General features: G+C 38.4%; 1 protein-coding gene across 5 annotated transcripts in view; it reads left to right on the plus strand.

The window, feature by feature from the left end:
• The window catches only part of arl15a (ADP-ribosylation factor-like 15a), an 82,544-nt gene that overhangs the window by 24,327 nt on the left and 30,270 nt on the right, over nucleotides 1–27,947 (plus strand). For 2 of the 5 annotated variants that reach the window (XM_026931262.3, XM_053228741.1), the window contains exons 2-4: nucleotides 1,967–2,111; nucleotides 3,175–3,234; nucleotides 8,007–8,215. In XM_026931262.3, the coding sequence (XP_026787063.1) occupies nucleotides 1,967–2,111; nucleotides 3,175–3,234; nucleotides 8,007–8,215 (414 nt within the window). Of the gene's footprint in view, nucleotides 1–1,966; nucleotides 2,112–3,174; nucleotides 3,235–8,006; nucleotides 8,216–8,303; nucleotides 10,530–24,325; nucleotides 24,370–25,572; nucleotides 26,694–27,947 lie in introns of those variants that run through there. The other 3 variants (XM_053228744.1, XM_053228742.1, XM_053228743.1) reach the window with 3 other exon arrangements.

The raw sequence follows: 27,947 nt of genomic DNA on the forward strand, positions 1-27,947 counted from the left end.
TGCTGCTCTTCCATGAAGCACAGCTTTGTGGAGTGTCTGGGATATTGTCGTTGAGCAGCTTCTTTGCTGTGGATCTCTTTAGCTTCTTGGCCTCTTAACTGAGGCAGCATGAGGGTCCAACTGCACAGGTGCTTTTTATAATATATAGTATAGTATAGTGTATTGGGAAGGTGAATATCCTGATGAAAAGACAGGAATCTTACGCTGATGAAAGTTAAGAAGGAAGCACAACAACATAATATTATCAATGCAGAAATGATTTTTGTATTGTGCAATGCAATTATGTAGCACCTGTTTCTTATATATTTTATAGCAAATCTAAAGCAAAGTATAATGCTCTTTTGATAATCACAAGGAGATTTCTGTTAACAATTTAAATGAATAATAGCCAAAGCTCAACAACTTTGGCTTGTTTTGAAGAAACTGGCATTAAGATAAAAGTTATGGCTTTTATTGATAGTCTGGTCTGGGGACTAAGAGTGTTAATGAAATAAAAAAATTGACTTCTCCCCTTTATTTCTTTCAAAACAATTTTGTGGCGGCCAAGTCTGAGTCAATTAAAGTGTCTGCTTGTGTTTAGTGTGTGTATCTCATACTCCACTCTAGGACAGAATGTCCCAAAGGCTGGCCAACTGAAGATTTGTAAATTTGCTACCTTATTTGCTGATATCAGTTTCTTGATGTTACATTTATGTAAACTAATAAGCAGAACACATTGAAAATTATACGCTAGTCATTGTTTTAACCTTCATATGTTTTGGTAGCCCAATGTATAGGGTGACCCAAAGCCACAGTACAATAGTACAATGCCTTTTAGCACAGTGGTCAGAACGTTTTTTTTTTTTTTTTTTTCAACTTTGATCACTGGAAGACTGACAGCCAAGTGGTGGTCTGTGAAGTTAAGATTAGTTTCTATGAAATACCATAACCCTACTACTATACTATTTTTGTCAACATCTGCATTTTAAAATGGCATCCAGATTTTCAAGCTTGATGTCTAGTCCCTCAATACTCACTACAGTAGTGAAATAAAGCTCACTACTGGGCAACATGTTAACATTTTGGCATTTGGCAATTTCAAAGGGACCACAGCTGGTGAAACCATGCTGGTGTTAGTGCTTTCAGAGGACTCTAGCCAGTCAGCCAAGCAGTGCATTGCAAAAATAATCACTCTTTACAACCGTGGTGAACAGAAAAGCTTCTCAGTATGCACAACACATTGAACTTTGAGGTGGATGGGCTACAACAGCAGAAGATCACACTGGGTTCCACTCCTGTCAGACAAGTACAGGAATCTGATGCTATCATGGGCACAGACTCACCCAAACTGGACAGTTGAACATTAGAAAAAAAAAAATCACCTGGTCTTTTTCCGGACAACCCTCCTCTGATGTCTCTCATCAACAAGTTGTTTCAGACTGCAGACCCTCTGTACACAGGATGTATTTTGTTTTTTGCATCATTCTGTGTAAAGTCTAGAGACTGCTGTGTGTGAAAATCCCAGGAGATCAGCAGTTTCTGAAATACTCAAACCAGCCCATCTGGCACCAACAACCATCCCATGGTTAAAGTCACTGAGATCACATTTTTTCCCCATTCTGATGTTTGATGTGAACATTAACTGAAGATCTTGACCTGTATCTGCATAATTTTATGAATTACACTCCTACCACATGAATGGCAGATTAGATAACTACATGAATGTGCAGTTGCACAGGTGTTCCTAATAAAATGGATGGTGAGTGTATATTAACTTTCTGTTCACAGCCATCACATTAAATATTATGTTATTGCATGTAACTTGCACAAGAACATTTCAGATTTCCACCAGAGAGATCTCCAAATTCTCAAAATGTACATACTGTTGCATTAACATATAATATACTAATATAGTATAACAATATAGTATCATTGGTAATTGGTTCAGACCTTGCCATTTGTTTCTCTCTGTCATTTTTCTCATCAGTGTTTCCGAAAGCTGTGCTGTAAAGGTCCCCCCTCTCCTAGACCAGAGTATGATGTGGTATGTATTGGACTCAGCGGTGCTGGCAAAACCAGTCTCATTTCACGGCTCTGCAGCGAAGGTCTTGATGGAATTGTACCCACCGCAGGTAAAGTTTTATATCACTCACTATAGTACTCGCACTATCAGAAATAGTTTCGCTATTTTATTAGATATATTAATAGATTTTATAAGTCTAATATAAGATACGTGAAATGATCATATCATTATACATTTTCTGTGCAATTGGAACGTCTGTACATTAAATCAGTTTTAAAAGTACTCTACTTTCCCAAGGTGGTACACTTGAGGGGGACAAACACTAGCATTTTTTTGAACCACTACAGTACAAACACACTCACTTTTTTTACACATACCTGTCCCATGTCTCAGCCTTGTGATATAAACCAAACACTATAACCTTCAGCTACTTAATCTGAACTGGTGCCCCAAAGCCTCTCAATGAAATTATGAAGCACTCTGTGGATGTAACATATTGAGCCAGACTTCCAAACTTGACTCTTGTAGCATTTATAAACACCCCTTTGACACACTTTTCCAACTCTCCAAATCGTAATATCAGCTCAGTTTTTAACCAGTCACCTCAACATTGTGCTAATCTACTGACATTTGGGGAGGAGGGAGGAAACTAGAGAACCCAGAGGACACCCACACACATGGGGAGAACAGGTAAAACTCCACACTGGCAATAACCCAAGCTCAGGATTGAACTGAGGACACCTTTCACCAATATTGTTAGAGATGAGTCACTATGTCACTATGACATACTGACTTGGTTCAGAAACAACATATCTATTCTACTATATCTGCTGCTCTTTACTGTAAGATCTCAGCTGAACCTTTTAAGTCTTGCACAACACATTTACTGTTACCTGCTGTGAATTTGAAGGAACCCACCTTATAAACTCCGGTGTAAAGTCAAAGTGGCAAGTTAAGAGGCTCTACCTCATGTGTTTTGAGTTGTGTTAATCATTCCCGAATGTGCCCACCCCCCCTTGTCTCTGCATGTATTGATTTGAAATGAACATGAGGTTAATGGTGTGACTGAGTAAATCTTCAGCTTCTTCAGTTGATATACGACAGCGTGATATTACTTTTCTGTAGCATTCATTTATTTTGCAATGTAAATTTTATCGTGTCATCTCTTTTAGGTTTCAGCATCAAGGCAGTGGCTTTCCCAAATGCAGTACTGAATGTGAAGGAACTTGGAGGTAATGTGAACATGTATTACAGTATTAATATTTTTCCCTATTGCTGTTGCTTTGCTTCAATAAGCTCTATGTTGTTCCCTCTTACTCCGTGGTTTAGAAATGGTTTACAGAGTTGAACTCAACTCTCATTAGCAGATTAAGTCAATGATTTTATGGACATAGATTAATGCCTCTCTTATGTCCAGTAGAAAAATCAAAGCTAGGCTAATACTAAGAACTAATAGAGCTTCAGTAGCTGTTTACTCAGCACATAAATATTGCTCCACTTGTTTGCACTTTTGGCAGAAGGGCCTGCTAAGGAGCAGAGGAGAAAATATCAAGAATGTGATCATTTCCCAACAATCTTAGTGATCAAGTAGTATATCAGGATGTAGAAGAATAAAATAATTGAATTCAGAGTAGTATGTATATATTTCAGTAAAAATATAAAATATCAATAACAAGTGTATGCATTTTCATGGTCTAGACATCTTCCTAGAAGATGCTTATTTTTGGTGTCTTAAAGAGCTAAAAAAAATCCTCCAGGCTGAGAATGTGAATGTTAGTAGTGACCGCAGTCAGGGTGATTTATGTTTTGTGGGATGCAAGGGACAGAACAGGTGCGCTGTGTATGTTGACTTGAGGCCCAACTAAAGCACAACAGAAACATCAGCACCCTTAAAACAAAAACAACTGAAAACGCGAACATGGGACCACCAAGGGGAAGCCTAACCAAATTTGGTCAGAGACAGAAATGTATGTTGAACATGATATAAAGATCTTCCAGTAGGTGAGGTCAAAGACCGTTACAGATGTTTTTATACATACCGATGCCTCCAGTGGTTACTGTGATGACGTTTATTTATTGTCTGGAGCTTGTCACTGCTGCTCTGGCTTCTCAGGCCCCAGAGGGGAACAAAAAATGTTTGCACAGAAAATATATTTATGGCTGCCCTTTTTTTTTTAATGTTAGACTAAACACACAACACAGTATACTACTGAATGTATTTCAGGTTGGAATATATCAAATCAGCTGCATTTAAAAAAAGTGATTTGAATGGTGATAATGGTGAATGACAGTGGATTGACTAATTGATTTTGTGACTCCCAAATAAGGCGATTTTAAAGATGAGAAAAATCCAATTATGGACATATAATCTGTTTTTGTTTAGTTCTTGACTGCATGCAACTTTCATTGTGATACATCCACCCTGGTTTTGGTTTCTAATGCGTTTCATACTTTATTCGCACTATTGGGACCACTTGTATCATACAGCACTTTCCATATTTGGTCTCTGCTTCCTGTTCTTGTTAAGTCTTATTACTTGGTTAATTGGTTTCACCCATTCCTTGTTTCCTGCTATGTAAGCTTGTTGCCTCTCTCTGGTTCTTATTAAAGCTCTTTGCTTCGCCCTGGTTCATGTAAAATCTTACAAATCCAAGCAGTTGTTCACAGAGTCTGGCACCTTGGTTTCATTTCTTCTTCTCTGTTCATAGTGTTCAATATTTTCTGATTTTGATCTCTGTCTGGGTTTTGGTTTATTGACTATGGATTTGTCGACATTAACTGTGTGTGCCTCTCACTATGAGACTGAATCCATACAGGTGTCCATCCTCCTGCTTGTTACACCTTGTCTGACTAAAAGTAATCCCCTGGTCTTTTTCCAATCTTCTACTGTCCAGTTTGGATGAGTCTGTGCCCACAGTAGCCTCAGATTCCTGTTCTTGGCTGACAGGAGTGAAACCTGATGTGGAGTTCTGCTGTTGTAGCTCATCCACCTCAGGGTTTATATACATCCTGTGATGCATTTCGGCTCACCATAGTTGTTAAGAGTGGTTGAGTTACTGGAACCTTCGTACCCTTTCTGTCATCTTGAACTTATTCCACCTGCAGAACTGGTGCTCACAGTTTTTTGTTGGTTTTTTTGATGTTTTTTGTTCTTCGCACAATTCTGTGTAAATTCTAGAGACTATTGTGTATGAAATACTCAAACCAGCCCTTCTGGAACAAACATGCCACAGTCAAAGTCACTGAGATTACATTTTTCCTGAGTCTGATGTTTGATGTGAACATTAACTGACATGTCCTGCATAATTTTATGTATCGTGCTGCTGCCATATGATTGGCTGATTGAATAATTGCATGAATACACAAGGATGCAAAGTACAGGTGCTCTCTCTCTCTCTCTCACTCTATATATATATATATATATATATATATATATATATATATATATATATATATATATATATATATATACACACACAATAAATAAAAGATGTAGGAATAACATAAAGGAAGAACAGGAGGCTATTGAGGATGATTTTGACACATGCTAAACAGATTGAATTCAGGCTCTCTCTCTCTCTCTCTCTCTCTCTCTCTGTCTCTCTCTCACTTTCTCTATCTGTCCCTCTGTCTGTATGTGCGTAGTTTGAGATTTCATCTGTTGCCCATCTTCATGAAGTAACAAATCAAAGATCTGTCTGACGGGATCCAACTGGAAAAGATGAACACGTCAGGAAACGACTGAAAATTGCATCAATAAACTATCACTCCTCCACACCCCAAATTTTCAAACCTAAAACCTAAAATAACAAAACTGCAAGTCTATTGTTTGTATTATATTAGCATGATAAACCCTTTGTAATTTCTATCATCCTTTCCTTTTTAATTAGTTTAGATTAGAATTTTATTTAAAAAAAAAAAAGTATTCTCACACTCTCATCCTCACCTACCTCTGCCTGGGCTCCAATGTCTCCCTAGCATTATCTCTCATTATCACCTTCACGTGTTCTTCACTCATTCTGTAAATTCACAGATTTCTCTCCCTGTCTAGCTGTTTCTGTGTACTTACTCTTGACTCTTTTTTCTGTTTGCCAGTCTTTCTCTGTTTTATCAAAGGCTGTGGGCTTGTACCGGTTTTTGCTTGCCATGTACTATATAATTCCACTGTCAATGATATATTACAGAAAACATTGTCAGTGATGAAAGCAGAAAATAATGTTAACACCTTTACGGACACCTGTACTACTGCCCACTCTGTCTCCAGATGCTTTAGTGTTTTAGACTATTGCTACCTCTAGTGGGTGAAACCAGCTGTTTTTGCACCCTGTTTGAACAGCATTGGCTTTTTTCTTGGACAAATGATCAGGACAGAAGGAGTGAGTACGAGAAGCAGCAGATCAAGGCTGCACGCTCATGGCGCGAATCCAGAACTGCAAAGAAAATACAGGAATTCCTGGGATTTGCCAAGTTATTTCACTTATTTATGGGTTTTCAGTTCCACTTCCTCTTTTCTCAGAGTTGGACCTCACAACATGGTGGAAACATGGTATTCTTACTATACTGTTCCACTTTGTGCCTGTTTTCCAGGGATTTTTTTTCTTATCTAAACAGAACTGCCATAAGGGTAGCAGAAAACTCTTGTCAGAGATGGAAATTGTGTTTGTGTTTTATTCTGGTATGTTCTGTTCTGCTGCTTGGGCTCTTGTGCAACAAATTTAATGGCACTTTAGTAACAAGCCACTAAAAATAATTCACGCCTACGATCTTAATCTACCTTTACTGAAAATGTGCTGAACAACAGTGTAATATTAGATTAATGATATGTTTTAAAAATATTTTGTGGTGTATGATACCTTGCCAATATCTCAATTTGATGATATTTTATGCTACACAAGGAAAGACAAAACTGATAAATAATTGGCCTATTTGTACTTGTGTAATCTTTCCTGTTACAGAAGGTATTTATGAAGGCTGACCATGTCCAGTGATCATACACCATAACTATGCACATGAAATCCTCCTAACAAAATACAAAAAAAAAAAAAAGAAAAAAAGAAAAAAGTCAGTATACATGCTCTTTTTACTGTGCTGATTGTTCACTTTTAACAGAATTGCAGAGTAGTTTTATTTATGGGGAATGTTGCACCTACTAGGGAATAGGTATAAAATTTAAATTATAACTTAACACTCCGTTGAAACTTGGTGCAACCGATAATATTTTAGGAGTTAGTAAACTCAGATGTAGTGCCCATTAATGTACAAACTAGGCTACAACAGAGCTTAAGTTTAGCTGGTGCAACTGGCTCCAGGTGCTGAAAGCTGGTAGAAAAGCTCAGGACTCTTGATGCTCACTCCACCCTCTTTCATGTTGTCTTCTGTTCTTCGTCAGTTGTTCTTGGCCATCCCAAGCCATCCCTGTGCATCAGGGGTGAGGGGTATCCTTATGCTCTTGTCCTCAGCTCTCTCTGCCTTAACCTATTATCATTGGGCTTCACTGAACTTCTCTCCTTCTCCAACTTTGCCTACTTTGCCTCACACACCTGTCTAACACTTGTCTCTCACAAGATAACTTATCTGTGGGCTAGCAAAAACTAGGCTTGCCTAGCCTTGTTCAACTTATAGGCTAGCCAAAACAATCATGCAATTTGGCTGTTTGCCTTCTTTCAAATGGTTGTAGGCTGTGCCCAAATGTTGTCTATGTAAACTTCACTTAATCATATAAAGGTGCAAATGTGTGTTTATACTACTCAGGCAGTTAGTAAAGAGGTTTACACATTACATTTATATCCCCATTGTGAGAATGTATGCCACAGACCTGTTAATTTCGTGCTCAGAGCCACTAATCACAGGTTTATAATTTACAGAAGAGACAGTGAGAGTGTGGTGGTAATTAATGATAATAAATGATATTTCCTTAAAATTGGTCCCACAAATGTAGATATCTATATAAATGAAATCAAAACACAAGATTAGTGGGTTACACAGTGGTTTTTTTTCATTATAGGTGCAGACAATATCAAGAAATACTGGAGCCGCTACTACCAAGGCTCCCAAGGAGTGGTATTCGTTCTTGACAGTACTGTTTCGGATGAGGAGATGGAGACTTGCCGATCTGAGCTCCATTTGGCCCTGCAGCACCCTCAGCTCTGCACACTCCCCTTCCTCATCCTTGCCAACCACCAAGATTCACCAGCTGCCCGTTCTGTCCCAGAGGTACGGTAACTTTCCATACCAAATATAGCACTCAGGGACCTTCCTGGGCCTTAGCACCATTTTCCTCTCTGAACCTCCTCCACCATAGGTCGCTGGCTCCCACATGTACACACACTCTGAAGTGTTTGGACTGAGCAATGGGAACTGTGCATTTCTCAGGCTGTGGTGTGTTGTTGCCATGCAATAAGAGCTGATGTTGACAGTGTAAGAGGTACTCCCCCCGTCAGTCCTTTCCAGAGCGAGAGCTGATTGCGTAAACACGGAATGACGTGGGCTGTCTGAGTAATGGTCTGTGTATATGCTGAGGAAACCTTAGAAAGAGGTGGATCGCTTAAGGCAGAGAGAATTCCAAGTAACAATTGAGGATGGATGTGATGGTCTGAATCTGGCAAGTTAAAATCTTTTAACATCAGTAAACATCCAGCTGTTAACCATTTAGAAATTTGAATTGATTAAAGCACCTAATAAAACTCATAAGCTCTAGTAGTTAAGGGTAACCTGCTAAGGTAAACAACCTGCTTTTATCACCTTCTATTACCATGATAGTACTGAGTGCTGGTAGCTCGCTAATACTGAGTACTACTACTATTACTATTGCTACCACTACTACTACTACTGGTACCACTATCACTACGATTACTACTACTATTACTACTATTACTATTACTACTACTACTACTACTACTAATAATAATAAAGATCCTATACAGAAAAAGTACTAGTGCTGATGCACTGTTAAGCCTCAACCTACAATAACTTTATTGTTAACCCAAAATTACCTACATAAATGAATATGTTTACAACAATTTGAAATTTGTTTAAACTGCCTGGAGGAGGATCTATGTCTATTTTTCCCAAAGAAATTCTGAGGAGGAGGGTTTAAGAAGCAAAAGAACCTCCAAGGACTCAGTTTTGTTGAATATGGCTGTGGGGATTTATACTGAATCAGCAAAGGTTGGGCACTGAAGCTGGGTGTGAAGGTTGGTGTTTCAGTTCATCTCAAAGGTGTTCAGTAGGGTTTAGGTCAGCGCTCTGTGCAGGCACTGGAGTTCTTCCACACCAACCTTGGCAAACCATGTCTCCATGGACCTGGCTTTATGCACAGGGGCACTGTCATGCAAGGGAAATTGTAAAGCTAGAGCATACAGTATAAAGACATTCTAAACAAGTGTGTGCGTCCAATTTTGTGGAAACAGATTGGGGAAGACCCACATATGGGTGAGATGGTCAGGTATCCATATACTTTTGGCCATAAAGTGTATAAGCACCAAGTAATAACATAAATAATAAGGTAGGAGGAGGCAGTGCTTCTGTATCATTAGTCCATGAATGAGGCCTAAACAGAACATTAGACGCTGATTATCCTGTGGTCCTGAGTTCACCTCTGGTTGAAATTACAATCTGTCCATCATTACCTCAGAGACTTGTCTGCTGAACTACCACTGCCCACATTTCTAAATACTCTTACAATACAATACCTTATCAGAATGTTTTGCATTGTAGAAACGGTTACTCTTCTCAAGCAATAGCTGTTTGTCTCTTTCAATTTTAGCAGGAAAAGATGTAATGTTTCACACAAAACGAAATGGCTATCTTTAGTAGTCCACAGTCTATTTGTATATTTTTGTTTTTCCAGAAAAGGTTGAAAAAAAATTAAGTAATGAAAAAAATCAATCAATTTACCTCTTCTATTTATAACTGAATCCTATGCCCATGTAAGATATTATTGGATTTATTGTGCTTTTATTTGAACGTGGTGGCATGGTGTTGCAGACGCACCAGGGCCCCTGGGTTGATCCTGAGCTTGGGTTAATATCTGTTTGGAGTTTTTCGGCACATTCTCCCCATGTCCATGTTGGGTTCCTCTGGGATCTCCGGTTTTCTCCCATCTCTCAAAAACATGCCAGTAGGTGGCTTAGCTAATATACATTGCCCCTAGGTGTGAGTGAGTGTGTAAATGTGTGTGTGCATGGAGCCTGTGATGGACTGGCGTGGCATCTAAGGTGTATTTTCCTGCCTTACGCCCAGTTTTCCGGGATAGGCTTGAGATCCCATGAGCAGGATTAAGCGGCTAATGAAAGTGAGTGAGTGAGAGGGAGTGAGTTATTAAAACGATTCAGTTTGAATATTCAGATTTTTCTTGCATCGTCAAGGTCAAAATTTATTCTAGAATGATCTGAAATGTTGTATTCACACTTGTTCTGTGATTAATCAGTTAATTTATAGTGGTAACCAAGTACAAATTTCAACAGATTTTTAGTATGTTTATTGGAATATATGTAATTACATGATTCATCTACAAAAAGATGAGAAATTCTGCAACTGTAAGTGGGCTAAAGTCTCACAACAAACTTCAAGACGAATTTACATAATTTATGTTGGCATTTTTGTGCAATGAAAAATGAAATTATTTTGTAACAGCCCTTGCAATTGTATTATAGCAGCAGCTCTAAATATAGTACAAGTCAGGTAAATCACATGTATACATTAATGCTCACTGTAATTTTATCATTCCTGTAGTAACAACTTAGTAACAAACGTGCATGGTGGTTGCTACACATAAACAGGTGATTTGGTGAAGATTTTTGTGAGCATTTTTGGAAGGAGTGTCCGGTGTCAGTGCTTTGTAACTGTCAGAACTCAAGTTGTAGCGTTAAGTTTTCTGACATGGTAAAGTCTTCAGGACAAAGGGCTTTGTGGTTTGCTGTTTCTCAATATCATGACAAGCTGAAATTTAAAAAAAACTTTTTCAAGCTGCATTTTATTAACTTCAAGAGAGAGAAGAAGAGAGAGGCTGGTAAGGGAATGACTGTTTATAGCTCCTACAATGTATGTGATAACAGGAACTAACTTGTTTACATAGATACATACAGTAATTATTTATATTTCCATAGCTTAAGAACATAATGTAAGCTTTAACAAATAAGCCAGGATCATATTCTGTGCTGTAGATGTGCATTGCAATGAAGGCAGGACAGAGCACAGATCTGAATGAGCGCACTATCAGCTTAATATTAATTCTCGTGCCTCCGTTAAACGTTTATCCATATGAAGTTCTATATGTTTGGAACTCTAACTCAGCATGTTATGCAATGTTTATTTGTCACAACCAAACCAAAACAGACTGTTTACATCCTATGTTTACATGGAGCAGATAATGTGGATAGAGTGTGAGCCAACAACATGGCTGATCAATCCCACAATGCAATGCACGATCACAATGATTGCCAAATAACTGGTTATGTGTATGTGAACTATGGAACAAATCTCCACCAAAGGCGTTCAAAATTTGGTCTTGTGAAAAAGGTTACATCACTGATGTGCGATATATATATATATATATATATATATATATATATATATATATATATATATACTCCTAGTGGAGGGCAATGTAAGATCAAACACTGTTTTTTTTTTTTCAAACTAAAACTATGTTAAAACTATGTTCCTCATAATCTTCTCCTGACAAAGTGTGACCTGTGGATTTGAATGACTCCAAAACTCCCTAACACTTTTCAGTCTGCAGAGTAGGTCACTCATTGATGGGACCTGCTGGGCTCAACATAATATTATGAAATGTGGCTTTTCATTAATGAGTCGACTCACAGAGTTCACACAAAACATCTTCCACCAGCCTTGTGTCTGACCGCTTTTGGTGCCACAAACAGGAGCTGTCATCCCAGGGTGCCATACAGGAAGCTGGTGCTGACGTTCACTGGTGATACCAGTTATGTCACTGGCTAACAAACATGAGTCACTGGGGACAGAGTGAGAAAAGTGATGTCAGCTATTGTGGCTGCATCTGAAAGTGACACCCAGCCTCATCCGGTGTAGTTTGGATAAGGGCAGAGAGGCTTCATGTAAGATGTTTTTGTTCATGTTCTTGCTCATTTTCACTTCTGTATGGAGCAGGAATGTAACTGAATATCAGTACATTATTCAGATTGAACATATAGTGTATGTTTTTTTGGAAAGGGCTTCTGGTTAGAGGTTCTGGTTCTGTTAGAGAGACAAGAGATGTGCATCACAGGAACAAAGCAGGTTTTTACTGTCATGTGGGTAAGCAGTCAGATATGAAGCTCAAGGGAGAAAGAAAAAGACATTCATTAACGTAAGTGTGAGTCTCTACATGACGCATTTAGCATTCATTTATTCATTCTTAGTAACTGCCTGGTCAGGGTCTCTGTGGTTTAAATTAGGCCAGTAGTTTCCTTATGTTTTGGGAAATAGAACCAACTAAATTCTTAGGAAATATTTTAGGATGGTACAAAAAAAAAAAAAAAACAATAATTGTGCAAGCAGGATGGACTTAGCTACATCACTCGTGCACATCCCTTGTGTTATGTAGCTGAGGTTGAGGAACTATCAGACCCAGAATTTACACACCATGATGACATGGATGGCATTTTCATCTCTGGGCGTTTTTCAGTGTTTCCGAGGGCATAATGGTAGGGTTCATATTTAATAAAACATAACCTTCCAGGTTAGGCCATGGCCACTTCTGGCTTAAATCTAAATCCACTGAACAGATACCTATAGTGGTATCCCTTATGTGGATGTAATATCCTGCAGTTGTGTTTCAGAGATGCCTCTTGCAGCATAAAAGGAAAAATAAACAGCTTTCCCCTTTTCAGGTTCAGGGACAATTCAAAGCCATTATCCCTGTAAAGTATCATTTCACAGATACACAGACTTCACCATCAGTTCTATGAGCTTGAAATAACACTGGATTAGTGTTTCACTTTGTTGATCTTTACATTCAGGATTGCGTGCCAGCCTTAGGATAATTGTGACAATATGGCACATGTTTAAGGTCCTCCAAGCATGGCAAAGAGTCAAAAAGGAAGTCTCAATTTCATATTCAAATGTCATGAAGGTAAATTGGCCACACATATCCTTGTTTTGCCTCACTGGGATTATCAGTTCTGGCCAGTTGAAAGCCATCCTGTTTAGGCTATGCTTTTCTTTGGATATTTTTAGTGATGGAAGTAGCATTGCGATTGACCTCACTTATCTGTTTGCAAACACTAAAACACTACGACTTTGAGTCAGAGCGGTTGTTTTTGCTTCCAGGGCCAAATTAGTTCCCATTCCATGTCAGCCTACAGCCATGGGTGAACTGACTTTCCTGTTAACTGACCTTCTTAGCTTAATCCTATGGCTGAACTGTGTGTGTGTCTGAGTCTTCCAGGTGAGTGGTCACAGTTGAGACTAGTATTTCAGCCTCTTATTGTGTTCTTATTAGTAATGCAGTAAGAGGGGCAAGTCTGAGGTCAGCTCATCAAAGTCGAAGGGGTGAACCAATGAACTTGAGTCAACCCAGACAGGCAGAATTTTTGTCTGCCTTTGTCCTCATATCTCCCTCTTTCCGGCTTACATTCACAACATACATTATACATTGGGTATAATCAGTTTCCGAATGATTGGCATTGTGAGAAGAAATGATTGTCAAAAATAAAAATTAGACACAATGATTTAAATTGTTTAAGTTAAGTTGTTTTTGGGGTTTGTCAGGTTTGATGAACTATTATATGCCACCACTTTGGAAGCACTTTGGAAGGAAGGCTTTCCACAACTAATTCAAACTTCCACAATTAATCCAAATATAAATGTTTCTGGGACACAATATTAGTGTTTATCAATGGTTTCCTTTGGAACTAGTGCAGTATTCCCATTTGCTGGCTTCCTTGCTGAGCTCCAATAGCAAAGTCCTCACCTTGTGACCATGACCTCACTCTTTCCCGTTCTTGTCTATTGTTTGGGTCAGCATATAGTATTGTGGGTTCTGTGGATGCAATATAACTAATCTTACAATTTTAACATGTCCATAAACTCATAACTTGTGAATTGTTGAAACTGTGGCAACTTTCCTAATCTCTTGTTTTCCATGGTACACTGGCAATCTGTTTGTTCTGCCAAGCCCTGATGAAGTGATGGATATGATCAATGCCCAAATTGTTTGGAACATTTGCAATAGACATTAGCAGAAGCTTGAACCAACTGCAGCATAATCATGTTAGAAAAACACAAAGCATGCCTAGGGCTAGGCAAATACCACTTGTTATACTTGCCACCACAGTGAGGAGTAAAGCAAGTAGCAGATATGGCTTGTTGGGAAGAAAAAAGACAGAAGTAGGTAGAAGACTTGGCAAACAAACACAACTTGGCAAACAAACACAACAGCTCGTCACTTGCTGTTGGGACAATCCACACAGCACATAGTCATCCAGGTAAGGGACTACGCACAGACCATGGGTGCTAAAGCTAATCCAAAGGGAACTGCTCTAACTGCCAGTCAAGCAGAGGAATCATGTGTGCTTCACAGCAAGTGGAATCACACATGATTCCTCTGCTTGACTGGCAGTTAGAGCAGTTCCCTTTGGATTAGCTTTAGCACCCATGGTCTGTGCGTAGTCCCTTACCTGGATGACTATGTGCTGTGTGGATTGTCCCAACAGCAAGTGACGAGCCAGACAGAGATCTTGATCTCGCATCTCTAGATTTGAAAGTCAACTATGTGAAGAGTCATTTGACACCAGTGCAGACTGCATGACACATGGGCCATGAGAGACTTTTTGACAGAAGGCAGAGCTTCCACAATTATGAATGTAGTCAGAAAACTGAGTGTGGCCACACACTGCCCATATGTAGACTTTGTAACTCTGGCAGGGATGTTGACAGCAGGTGGTGAATTGCATGCACTGTTGGTCACATGAAGTGTCTGTAGTGGGAACCGGACATAAAATATGTCACGCTAAGGCCAAACCCATGCTATCCTATCAGATATTAACGCCATGATATATCAATAAAGCTATTTGCTTTTGCAGATGAGAATATGCCTAGACCAGCCCTGGGTCCAGTGAGGACTGTCAAGCTCTCATATGGAAGTGACTGGCAGTGAGAGGGTTACTGACCAGCTGTTTGTGTGCTTTTTGGGAGCACCATAAAGGGTAACCCTGAAGTATAACCCACAGGGTAAAAGAAGAGATCATCAAGCAAAATCATACTTGAATACAGCTGAATACATACTTGAATACAGTGCCTTCTTCCATTAAATGTGATTCGATGCACTATGTAGCAGCACTAAGAGAAATGGCCCAGTGGCATGGAGTTCACCATCTACCTTCACAAGATTGTACAGTCTGAGTGCTTCTTCATCACAGCCCATGTTCTCTGAGGTGAACTGAATGATCCTTACCTTCTGTAGAGTGGAGGACAGGCAGCAATTCATATCCTCAATAAAGTACATCTTGAGTAATTCTCACTCTCAACAGAAAGAATGCCAATTAGATCAGAATGTTGAGAAATTCTTGTCCTCAATAACAAAGAACAGTACCAGCGATTGAGTGATTTTCATCCTCAATGGCCTAAAGAACAGTATCAATACTTTGAGCAATTCTCAGTCTCAATAAAATATGGCATTGGCATTATTCATGAGCACTGTCTGTTAATGTCTGTCAAGGTCATGGTAGAAACCCTTGTAACTTACAAATTCAGGAGTCAGGTGGATATGGTGGAGAGCAAAAATTTTTTAACAATCCAAATCGACAAACAAAAGACATACGCAAAAAGGTCTGTCAATCATGCAAACAGAGTAAAGCTGGAAAAAAACCAAACAAAACGGAATACAGGAAAAAGGATGAAGTCAGAAAGACAAACAGGAAACATGCTCAGAAATGCAAATCAGAATGAAATAACAATACCTTCACCCTGAACTGTCAGGAAATGTGTTCTTAAATACACAGAGTTAATGAATGAAAATGAGGTGTGTGAGAAGGAAATAAGGTTCAGAGGCAGAGCCAGAACCAGGAATTGGAACAGAATGCAAAATAAAAGCATGTCACACTAATATTGAACAAGCTGGGCTAGTTGCACTGGGAAATACATCATGTGCTGAAAGAGATTTGTTACAGTGACAATTTTGATATACGGCCTTCACTAGTTCTGGACCGCTCTGGAAGGTTCTACAAGGTATCTACACGTTGTTCTACAACTGAGTGTAGGCTTGCCAAGCCCCCTGGGTCACTCAAGTTGATGAGAATGGCCAGAGGATGAGCGTGATGCAGTAGGGAACTAGTGGCTACCCATGTGGGGTCATGGTCATGATTGCTACTGGTACTTGTCAAGGAAATGAGCAAAAGGGGAATAGCACACTAGTTCAAAACAAAACCTCCATCAGTTATGGTACCATAGTTGCATTTGAAACCTATTGAGAACCTGTGGTCTGAAGTGAAGAAGGAAGTCCAAATACACAAATCTAAGAATGTAAAAGCGCTGGAAATGTCCTGTACACGGAAGTGGTCCAAAGTCCTCTACAAGTGCCTCCAACATTTTTAGAGAGTACAGGACATGGTTCAGTGCTGTTATTCTATCCAGGAAAGGCTTCACCAAATATTCATTTTAGTGGTGCTGATCATTTTGCATGTTTATTAAATGTTTATGAAATAAATGTAAATCAGACACAAAATGTTATTGAAGCCATTCTGTTTACGAGCTGCTACTTACGTGATAGCTCTTTGTATTATGAATCACGTGTCAGTAGTAGTGAAGGTAGAGTAAACAAAATATGTGTACCAAAGAGCAGATTTAGTCACTTGCTAACACATAACCAGCCTACGCCTCCCGGAACCCGTTGTGTCATCATGCATAATCAGCCAGGTCATCACTGCCCACTACTAACACACAATGTTTCCTCAAAGTTCTGTCACCATGTGTAAGAACTGACTTCGTTGTTACCTTTCCCCAAGAACAGAAATCTGAACTGAAATTCAGAAAACCTTACATAAAACACCTTTTGAAAAAAATTCTTTTCACAGATAAGAGAATCTGGATTAGATTGTTATATACATTTGGTCATAGTGTTGTACTCACAGTCACCAAACATGTATACCAGTTTGTAAAGTTCTGCCAAAATTTGCATGCAACTTTTCAAGATGGAGAACAGCTAATGCACATGTGTAGTGCACATTGTGATGAAGGAAAACAGCTCATGGGCTTAACGTGCTGTTGAATGCAAGCTAGTTACCACTAGCATATGGTGATATGTTAGTGATTTTGGTGTTAGTGCTGGATCACTGGATTGCAGTTTATAAGACTCTATGGGACTGTAAATGCCTCGCTGGGCCACTGCATGTGACTTGTTTTTACGAGTGAGACATACATAAGGCAGAATTCCTTGTTGACACCAATCTCCTGTTGTTGGGGCCCAAAGAGGAAGCAAGTTGAGAGAGGGGAGTTATGTGTTGATACAACACCTTAACAAAGCAGGCTGTGTGGATGCTTTGGCCTGATGGGCTGTTGCTTGCTTTATAACTGTTTCCTGAACATAGGCTGGCTAAGTTAGTGGCTACATTACTGGACTGCTGATTAAATTTACCAATGCTAGATCAGGCCCTTTAAATACTGTCTGTTCACACAACAAGCTATAATAACTCATTTTAACCATTTATTATTCAGTTATTCAGCTTAAAGCCTATTAAGCGTGATTCTGTTTGGTGAGAAGGTGTTGATAAATTTCCTATAGCAGTAGCTTTGACAGTAGCTCTGGCTGCAAGGTTTATATTAATGCACTTGTTCTAATACATTATCATTTCTATAGTAGAAGCTTAACAGGGACTTTTATGCTACATGCTCCACATCAAATCTACAGATTAAAAACATTGTAATTGTTGATATGGTTTTCTGTATAGAAACATTTATTTAACACTTTTGGAAGGAGTCTCCAGTGTCACTCAAAGGTAAAGCTTTAATTTTAAGTTTTCCAACACGGTAAAGTCTTCAGGACAGAGGGGAAGCTGAGTTTTTGTCATTCTAACTTCGAGAGAGAGAGAGAGAGAGAGAGAGAGGGGGAGAGAGAGAGAGAGAGAGAGAGAGGGAGTGGTGAGGAAACAAATTTTTATATCTTCTGTAAGTGATAACAGGAACGAACTTGTTTTGCAATCATTAAATATAACACCAACTGATTGTTCTTTAATTTGAAGGAAATTATTAGTGTTGTCATATTGTTGTAAGTTGTATAAGTGGAATAAACACTTCAGGATGTGTGGTTATTAAAAAAAAATCAGTTTTGGGATGCTAATACTAACTTGGTTTTGCATCAGGCTGCATCACACCACCCCATGATTATTATAACAGTATGCACTGTCATGTTTTATTTATGCTTTTAGATATGGCTCTCAACTAAGATTAAAATTTACTTAAAGTCATTACTACCTGGTGCAGTTTTAGTTAAAACATGTAGCCCAATTTAATGACGTGCTGCAGTACATACTTATGTTATACATACATTAGCAATCGACTTTACTTTCTTCTTTATTAATCGCTTTGCTCCAAACAAACATGGATGAAATCCTTCAATGTAGATAATAGACATATGAAGAGATAAAACAATATACTAAAATTGTACTGATGTTTTAACAATTAGAACATTTTTTTCCAAAGAAGATTAATGCTTAATTTAGCCCAAGCCTTTTTTGTGTATAATGTGTTTTGGTCACATTTTTATTTGCAGTATTAAAAGACCTTTAGGCTGGAGTTGATTTTACCATCTGTACAGAGCAATATAGAATCTGTTTATTCACTGTGGTTTTAATTGATTACATTTGCATTTTTAATACACTGGAATATGAAAGCATGTGTGTTGGCCATGACTTTGATGACATAACCAGAGTGCTGTTCAGCCCATCACTTGTTCCTGACTGCAGACTTTAGCAGCTTTCCTGTGCTTCAGTTCTCTTTGAAGAAAACAATGCCTGTTATGAGTTAATTCACATCTGGTTTCAGTGCAGCAAAGTTAAAGCTGATGTTGCTTATACGTTGTGACAAAGCAATGCCACCCATGTGAGCAAGCTATCAAACTGCACTCGGTGCTGTAACGGCGGACTGCCTCTTAGCAAAATACATCTGTTTGTTCATCATCTACTTATGTCATAATTCATTAAGTTTAAACCAAACACAAAGCTGTTTGATGCACCCGATACTCTTCCACCTTGTATATCCACTATTTCAAACACATAATCAGTTGAGCAAATTAGCTGTTTGACACTCCATTGGTTCCCATATAAACCATGGCTAGTTTGTGTCATTTGTTTGTTGAATCCCAAAAACAATTATTTGTGCATGCCTGCATCTCTCATTCTAAATTTCCTCCTTAATCTGGACAAGTGTCTTGGAAAATTCAGGTCAGAATATTTTTTTTTTTTTGCATTGAGTGTTGTTGATTGTTGTGATGTGATCGTATTCCAAACTGGGAACATCCCTTCATTTGTCAGTTGAACATGAATAAACACCCTAGTTTGGCACAAGAAAATGAACTTCTCAGGACATTTTTTCTTAATTGCAAAGTCCGGAAACTTTGATAGCTCTTGCAATGGCCTTCAAGGCTGTATGGGTGCCTGGATGTATGTGTGTGTGTGTGTGTGTGTGTGTGTGTGTGTGTGTGTGGATGGCTATTTTGGCTTATCTTGTCTGTTTTATAACTTGATTTTACTCCAACAGTGCAACTGTTTTTTTTTATGTAGATAAATGTTCTGTTTCGTTCACTTAAATAAAAAAAAGAAAAACAAACAAACAAAAAAGGTACAAACAAAAACCACATTCACTGTAATCAAATAAAAAAAAAAGCAAATTCAAAAAGCCTGACTAATGCAGATATTGAATTCACAACTATTCATGCTAGTTTTGTTTATTAGGCTAGTTAAATAAATAGTAAAATGTAATTGTCACATCCACCAGGACTTTATACTTCCATGCCTGCAGAGGGCTCCCTCCCCTGAATACTAACTAACAATACTAACTGAATACTTGTTTTCTTCTACCCATGCAACTCTATATGAATACAAAGATTCATATAAAACGAAGCCTTGACTATTCGTGTTTGTATAAGTTCTGGGATTTTGATTCTATGATTGTCATTCCTGTGTCTGTCCCTTTTCTCATTTACAGCTATTCTTTGGATTTCCCCTATTGTCAGGCTGCATTTGGTTATCTGTGTTTGACCTTTGCTTGTTGTTGACTCTGATCTTAGATTATGTGTTGGATTTTGTAATAAACCTCCCACACATAGATTCTCACACATCTATTACAGGAATATACTGTATGTAGCTAGGCAGGGGTGCTTCAAGTGGTGTATGGGGCGCAGGGTGGTATTTTTGTTGTGGGGCCTGGGCTAAGGGAAAGTGGCTTGTGTGTAGTATGTGCACACAAACCAGTGTGTGAATGACAGCATGGCAAATTAAGGGCTGTGCACCATTCAAAAGTCATCTCTGTCAGCTACTGAGTTTGATCTTTTTGTCAGATTTAGCACTGTAAACAGTGGGACATTGCAAGTTAAAAAGACTCACATATAGTAAGCATCTATGTCTATCTATAATGCAGGCTTTAATAGCAAATAAAATTGATGTGTCTGCTATTGATATGGAAATATGTGCAGCTCTCACAGAAACCTTGCTGTTTGGGTCCAGAATAGGGTGACCAGATGCAAACTGACCAAATGTGGGATGAGTAATAAGTTTGTATGGGACAATGTGGGACATATTACTGATGCTGGGAAGTAGCCTAAAATGTTGATATAATGTCTATCTAGGGGGTCATGGTGGCTTAGTGGTTAGCATGTTCGCCTCACACCTCCGGGGTTGGGGGCTTGATTCCCAATAAAATATGTGAAATAAAACAATTTCAAAGCAAATCTTTCCACCAAAACAAAATCAAGCTAGCAAGCTACCTGCTTTGGAATTCAGCAGAAACGAATCTGTTGATTTGGACATTTTGTTTTTAGTACCCTTTTCTTGTGAGACTCACATGTGCTGTGTCGCTTCACATTGTATTCCCCTCCATGAGAAATGGAAAAACTGATTTGACAAAGACTGCAGGAGACTGTCTGGGAATCCCCCATCCACCGGCCTCACCCAGGAATATGTCACAGTCCATTCTTTTCTAAAAGAACATTTTAGTTTCCTTGCCATGAATAGCTTGGCAGCATACACCTTCATAGAGATAGAGTTTATGTAAGTAGCACAGTTTCACATGTTTTCACAGTTTGCTTGTCAGCCATCACAGCCTCTTGATGACCACCTTTGCTGTTGTCTTCTCAGCTGTTGGATGAAAGCCAGGCTTTTAGAAAAGCTTCACTATGTTGTATTGATTGGATGCAACAGCATAGTTTGTGCATTTACCGGATGGGTAAAACAGCACATCCATGTGTTCTTATTGCTTAAAAAATAAAATTTATTTAACAATATGACCAATTAAAGTGTTGGATTATGTCAAATACCAATTATCTCACTATGCAGGATGCAGGACAAATGGTCAAAATGCGGTGCAGTACAACATTGTAACACAACTGCAATATGTTTTTATGTATTAGATAAAATCGGAAGGGCTATGCTAGCATGAGAGTGAATAGGTAAATACAGTACATGACTAGGCTTGAGGACCCTTGACAGGATGAATATTTCCTTCCAGTATTTCTATAATATTTAAGAGTACCAGGTTTTGAGACCTGCACAAGCCATTATAATTAAATGTTCCAATACAAATAAAATATACTTTACATGCAGCAGACCAACCATCAGGTGACTGTTCTATAACAGCTCATTTTCTATCAATAACAATATTTTTTTTTGCATGCTGATAGATCTGCCACATTTTTGAGTATCGATGCTGCTTTCTGTCACTGGGAGAATCTTCCCCCCTCTGTTTAAGATATACACACCACGCTTGCTGCTTTTCCCAGCTGAAGCAAAAGGAACATACTGCGAGTTTTATTTGTCGTCTGGCAAAATGTGCTCAGAGTAACATTAGTACTTGATCTACAATGACTAAAAAATCATTTGTGAGAGTTCTCAGTAGCTCTTGTCTATTTTTCTTGCTGATTGCAGAATTTTATCTCAGCATGCATTTCACACACTATCCCTGTTATTATCATTTTAGCTGATGCATAGTCAGCATGAGTGGCCACTGCTTTCACCAACTCTTTGCGATCGCCCTGTAGGTAGGAATTCTGACAAGATACAGCTACATTTTAACTTATCAGTCCTCTACTGATAAATGACATCCTGTCTTCTCCCATGGTGACCATCTCTCTTTTACTCAATCACACTTTCATTCCTTCATCTTTAGTAACTGCTTTATCCTGGTCAGGATCAGGGTAGATCTGATGCCTCTCCTGGGACCTCCGAGTGTGAGATGGGAATACACCTGAATGGGACACCAGTTCATCACATGCTACCATACATACACACATTCACTCACTTATTAACACCAAGGAGCACTTTAGAGTCACTAATCCACCTGCCTTCATTTTTTTGGGAGGCTGGAGGACACCAGAGGAACCTTGAGGAATCCCATATGAATATGGACAGAAACTCCACACAGACAATAACCAGAGCTCAGAATTGAACATGGGACCCTGGAGCTATAAGGTGGCAACGCTACCTGCTTTCATAATCTGTTTAACCGATAGGGCACTATGAGAAGGTGTTTTTGATTGGCTGCACAGCCCTAGCATCTTTGACATGGTTCTGAAACGTACATTAAATTATAAACTATGTATTTACAACCACTAGGCTGTAGTGTTGTGTCTATCTATCTATCTATCTATCTATCTATCTATCTATCTATCTGTATGTCTAGACATAGTGTTTAACTTTTCAAAGTTAACTTTCATTTTGACCTGTGGCTACTTGACTAATAGCTAGACATTTTTAAATCATTCTTGCATGACAAAGTGATTGTGGTTTATGGTGGTGGTTCCATTAAGCAAATGTTTTTACTTTATCATCCAATCAGCCTTTAGAGTCTTTCTTTTTAACTGTACTTTTCCATTACATAAACGCTAATATTTCACTGTTTTTCCACGGAAGTCTTTCATGTGGGGTCTGTAACATCCTTCAATACCGTCTCCCATATTCATAGCATAGAAGGAAAGCACCACAGGAAGGACAGAACAATTGAAAGCTTCCTTTAAGTGTCTTTCTCATTATGCATTAATAGTTAAATCTCTCCTCTGTCTGTCTGCACTTTCACACAAGCCATGCAGATACAAGGAATAAGGTGTGTCGCTCTAACATGCCCAGCCCAAGCCAGCTGTGTCTAGACGTAGTAACCAAACAAACGCATGTCTAGCATGAACAAACCCGAGTCGTTTTTCTGCATAGGGAGACTGCATGTTATAAAAGCATACCCACTTGTGTGGTATGAAACAACACTGATTCTACTCACTTATCCAAACACAAACATGCACAATATCACTGAGCCTTTTGAGGAAGCGGAGTTAATTACCACAAGCAAACACTCTTCTTTATGTGAAGGAAATCCATGAGTAGGTACATTGTGCGATTCATTCATTTGGTGCCAAACATACCAAAAAGGCTTGAGTTTATATCATATTGACACTTTTAATACGTTTCAATTAGAGCAGTTAGGTATAAAAAGGACAGCTTAAAAGGAAGGAAACTGCAAAACGACCACAGCATGAATAGGAAAACCACAGTATGCCAAGTGGGAAAGTGTGATAATGATAATGTGAACACTTACGGATGTCTATTCAGAGGCTTATGCCTTTAAGAGATTCTAAAGTTTGGCATCGCTTCAGACTAGTCCTCATAGATCCTGCTACAGCAAGATAAATAAATAGTGCAAAACACTGGCCCATCGCAGCACAATGCAAATCCTCAGACTTCCTCATTGTGTTATCTTTTATTTTAGAAAGCTTATCATGTGATAGCAGCTATCTCATCTGTGCTGTACGGACATTATTTTACTATCAACAACTTTGCACGTTTCATAGTTTTTTTTTCCATATCAGTGTCCCCAAATTTGGGAACCATGGTTACACATGTAAGTACACACCTGCTTCATAACTCTACAATTATACAACATAAAGAAATGCTAATACAGTTTCTTTGGTGTGCATACAGATGGGCGATTAAAGGAAATTAAGGGAACAAACAGCGACTATTATGCTGTGGAGGCATTTTGTTGGTATGGTTTGGTCCCACTTGTCCCTTTAGAAGGAAAGATCACTTCAACTCAATACGAAGTTCTTTTTTTTTACTGATTATATTTATGATGAATCATTTCTATCCTGATGTCCGTGGTCTGTTCCAGGATGGCCCCACCCCCATCCACAGGGCATGAAGACTCACTGAATGGTTTGTTGAGAATGAAATTGATGTAAATCATATGCTATGGCCTTCACAGTCACCAGATCTCAACCCACTTATACACCTGTGTGAGGATTATAGAGTGACATGTTAAACAACTGTCTTTACCACCAACATCATCAAAACACCCACTGAGGGAATATCTTTTGGAAGAACGGTCCTGAGACTTGTAGAGTCTATGCCAAGAAGCACTGAATTTGTTCTGGTGGCTTGTAATGGCCAAACACCTTTAGTAAGACACTTTTACTTTAATTTGTCACCCATCTGTATGTAATGTTCAACTTATATCTTAGTAACTGTATAAGGAAAGTAGTAGAAACTAAAGCAGGTACTTAACTTGTAACATAGGAATAAAGCAGGAATGACAGTATACTTAAACCTCCACATAGTCAATTAAGTACATAAATAAATACATAAGTATGTCTACTTTATGACACTTAATATAAAACCGAACCCTAATATTTGTATTAAGAACATAGTGTTAAAATTCAGAAACTAAAGAATTAAAGAAGCTTCTGCTTGTGTATACAGAAAGAATTATTCATGAGTTCTGCTGTGATTCACACCTCTAGTTATGGTGAAAAAGTGGTGACACTTTCTATGAAGGTCATATTTATAATGAACACAATCTTATCATGGTATAATGCATTCATAAGACATTATTTGCGTTGCTATAATTATTAATCAGAATGCACTATATTTTATAGCTATCTTTATTATGCATTATAAATTGTTAACATGATGCATTGTAAGTAGTGTTCATAACACATTATATCAACGTGAATACTAAAGAAACCGATCCCACCTTAGTATAGTGCAGATGTTTCTTGATTTTTTTCAATTATTCATTTAACAAATGAATTGTAGCAGAGGGATTTTCAAGAAACCAAATGACAAAATGTCTGAATGAAATTAAACATACACTAAGCAAACTGGGGCTGAATTTGCTGATTGGTATTGGTGATATAGGTCTAATCTGTTATAAACACTGCCAATAATGCTATCTGTTAACAATTTATAAATGCATTATAAGTATTGTTATAAACTATAATGCCTTTTCATAAATAATTATAACCATGTATATATTGCCTTATGAATCCATTATGACATATTATGAATGTAATCATAGGTCTTTATACATATAGCCTTCATGGAGTGTTAGTAAAGTGGCTCTGTCTTCTTTTTCCCTAGGTCCCGAATGACTTTTTGGTCCATGATGATAGTTAGGAAGCATCAGTGTATACAGCTGACAAAAATGAAGACAATAACCTTTTTCAGTCATGACATGTTTGACGTTACTGCTACGTTTTGGGGTGACTGTTTTCTTTTGTCTTTTGAAATGTAGTGCTCTGGAAGACAGTAACAAATATTCGTTAGTAAATAACAATCTTTTAGATTAAAATTTTTTTAGATGCTTAAACCTCATGCTTAAAACTGAGCTTTTTTAGGATGTTGTGTGGACCTTAACCCTGCAACTGTTTCACACTTAAAGTTACATTCATAGAACTATGAAACTACAATTATGTAGTTATGTACATATTACTCAAATATCACTTGTAGTCAGTTTGCACTATGAGAATGTGAACAATAAAAAGGATTCTGAGCAGATGAAACCCTATCTGGTACAGGAATTTTAAATGTCTTGGATGGCAAGATTTTCCAGAAGGTGGTCAACCCTCCGAGAACATCATTGGACATTACCATAAATGCCACCAGCATTGTGCATGACCACTTTCACCCATCCCACAGACCTTCCCCTCTGGCAGATACAGAAATAGCACCTGTCTTCAGGAAGGCCCCTAAACACCTTACAACCCCCAACACCCACCTGAACTGAAATGACCTGAACAAAAATCCCAGCCCTACCCCAGTGTGTTTTGTATCATAGCTGTAGAGAAACTGTATATTTATATATGGATGGTGTTAGCTCGAGCTAACAATGCAAACAGACACAATTTCCGAAAATTCTTAAAACCACAGTCTGAGACCTGTAGGTAATGAATGGGTTAACTGTTGTATGTAATATCACACTGAATACGCAAAATCTTGGCAACTCCCTATTCTCTCGCTAGAGCATAGCTACATGAGCATGTAAACTGTCTGAGTTTTGCAGACATGGCCGCGGGGTAAAGGGAATTACACTGTCATGTGGAGGATATGGAGGTGCCGAGATATCCCTTCTGTCACATATTTGAAACTCTTCCAAGTGGAAATTGGTATGCTAGGTGAAGAATAGAGAAAGTCATCGCCAATAAAACACGGGACTGTAACATTAATTGTCTCTTTGGAATAATCAATGGAAATTGCCTGTAACAGACTATTTTTTTTTTTGGAATATTTGCATGCTCTTGGAGCCTTGTGGTGGGCATTGGATAGTTTTAATAGCTTTTTAAATTCCATTGTGTTTTGATTAAATGGATTGGGATTAAATGATTTTCTTTATCATATACCATAAATATTATAACAGAATATTTCTATTAAGATTGGGATTGATAGCAAACATTCTTAAAGAGTGTCACCTAACAGGTTTGAAATGGGAATCATTCTGAAATCATATTTTACCTAAGAATCATTTTGTTAGAACATACAACATCAAAACTACAAGACTGCCACAGTTCAGTCGTCTTGCTATAACTAAACCACACCAGAAGGGGATTATGGCTACTTCTGTAGGAAGTACATGAGGGCTAGATTGAAGGGCAGTAACTTAGTAACATCCAAACTACTTAAAAGATTATTAGTGCAGCTAATATCCTTGAATACCATACTCACCAGACTCACCTTTACATACACTACAAACCCTGGTTACAGAATAAAAGATATGTCACATATCTACTGTAAGTCTGCCCTATGCATCATCAAGAACCACCATTTCTGCTGGTGAGACAGCTCCAGTTGAACTGTTTATCATAGAAGTTGATTCTTCAGAGTTACGACAGTCTTTTCCCAGCATCATTGATTCAAGATGTGCTTAATAATATCAAGGGCTGTCCATCCAATATACTGACTGGAAGGTAGAGGATGTTACAGGATGTTACAGGGAGTGGTACGATGTTACAGGGAGTTGAATGGACCAGGATGAGGTTATGAAGTTAACACAAATCAGGGCTATCATGACTGCAACAGAACTTGAGTTCAGCAAATTTACAACTATTGGGTTCACTGAACATGGATTTTTTTAGGTCAGAAGTTTGAGATGCTTTTCCTTTGCCTTCTTTGCTTTACCTCATTGGCAATACACACTTCACCTAAAGCCAGTCTTGGAGATGAAACTTCTTCCTGCTTCTCTGGAGATTTGTACGTCTTGTAGATGACCTCACCCAAGGTGAGAGCGTCAACTCTGCAGACCAACTCTCTGCGCACCACCTGCAAATTACATGGTGAGCAGAGACTGCTTATTTCATCCTCTGCGTGCAGCTAGGGTGTAGATGAATAATAGTCTGGCCTTGTGCCCTACAAGAGAGCAACAGTTCACCTGAATCTCTCCCTACTCTCAGATGACTAAATACAGTTTTAAACATTGGGATGAATCATAGGTCTTCTTTCCTTGTTGTGTTCTTACTGCA

This window comes from Pangasianodon hypophthalmus, chromosome 24 (assembly GCF_027358585.1).
Source record: "Pangasianodon hypophthalmus isolate fPanHyp1 chromosome 24, fPanHyp1.pri, whole genome shotgun sequence".
Lineage (NCBI taxonomy): Eukaryota > Metazoa > Chordata > Actinopteri > Siluriformes > Pangasiidae > Pangasianodon > Pangasianodon hypophthalmus.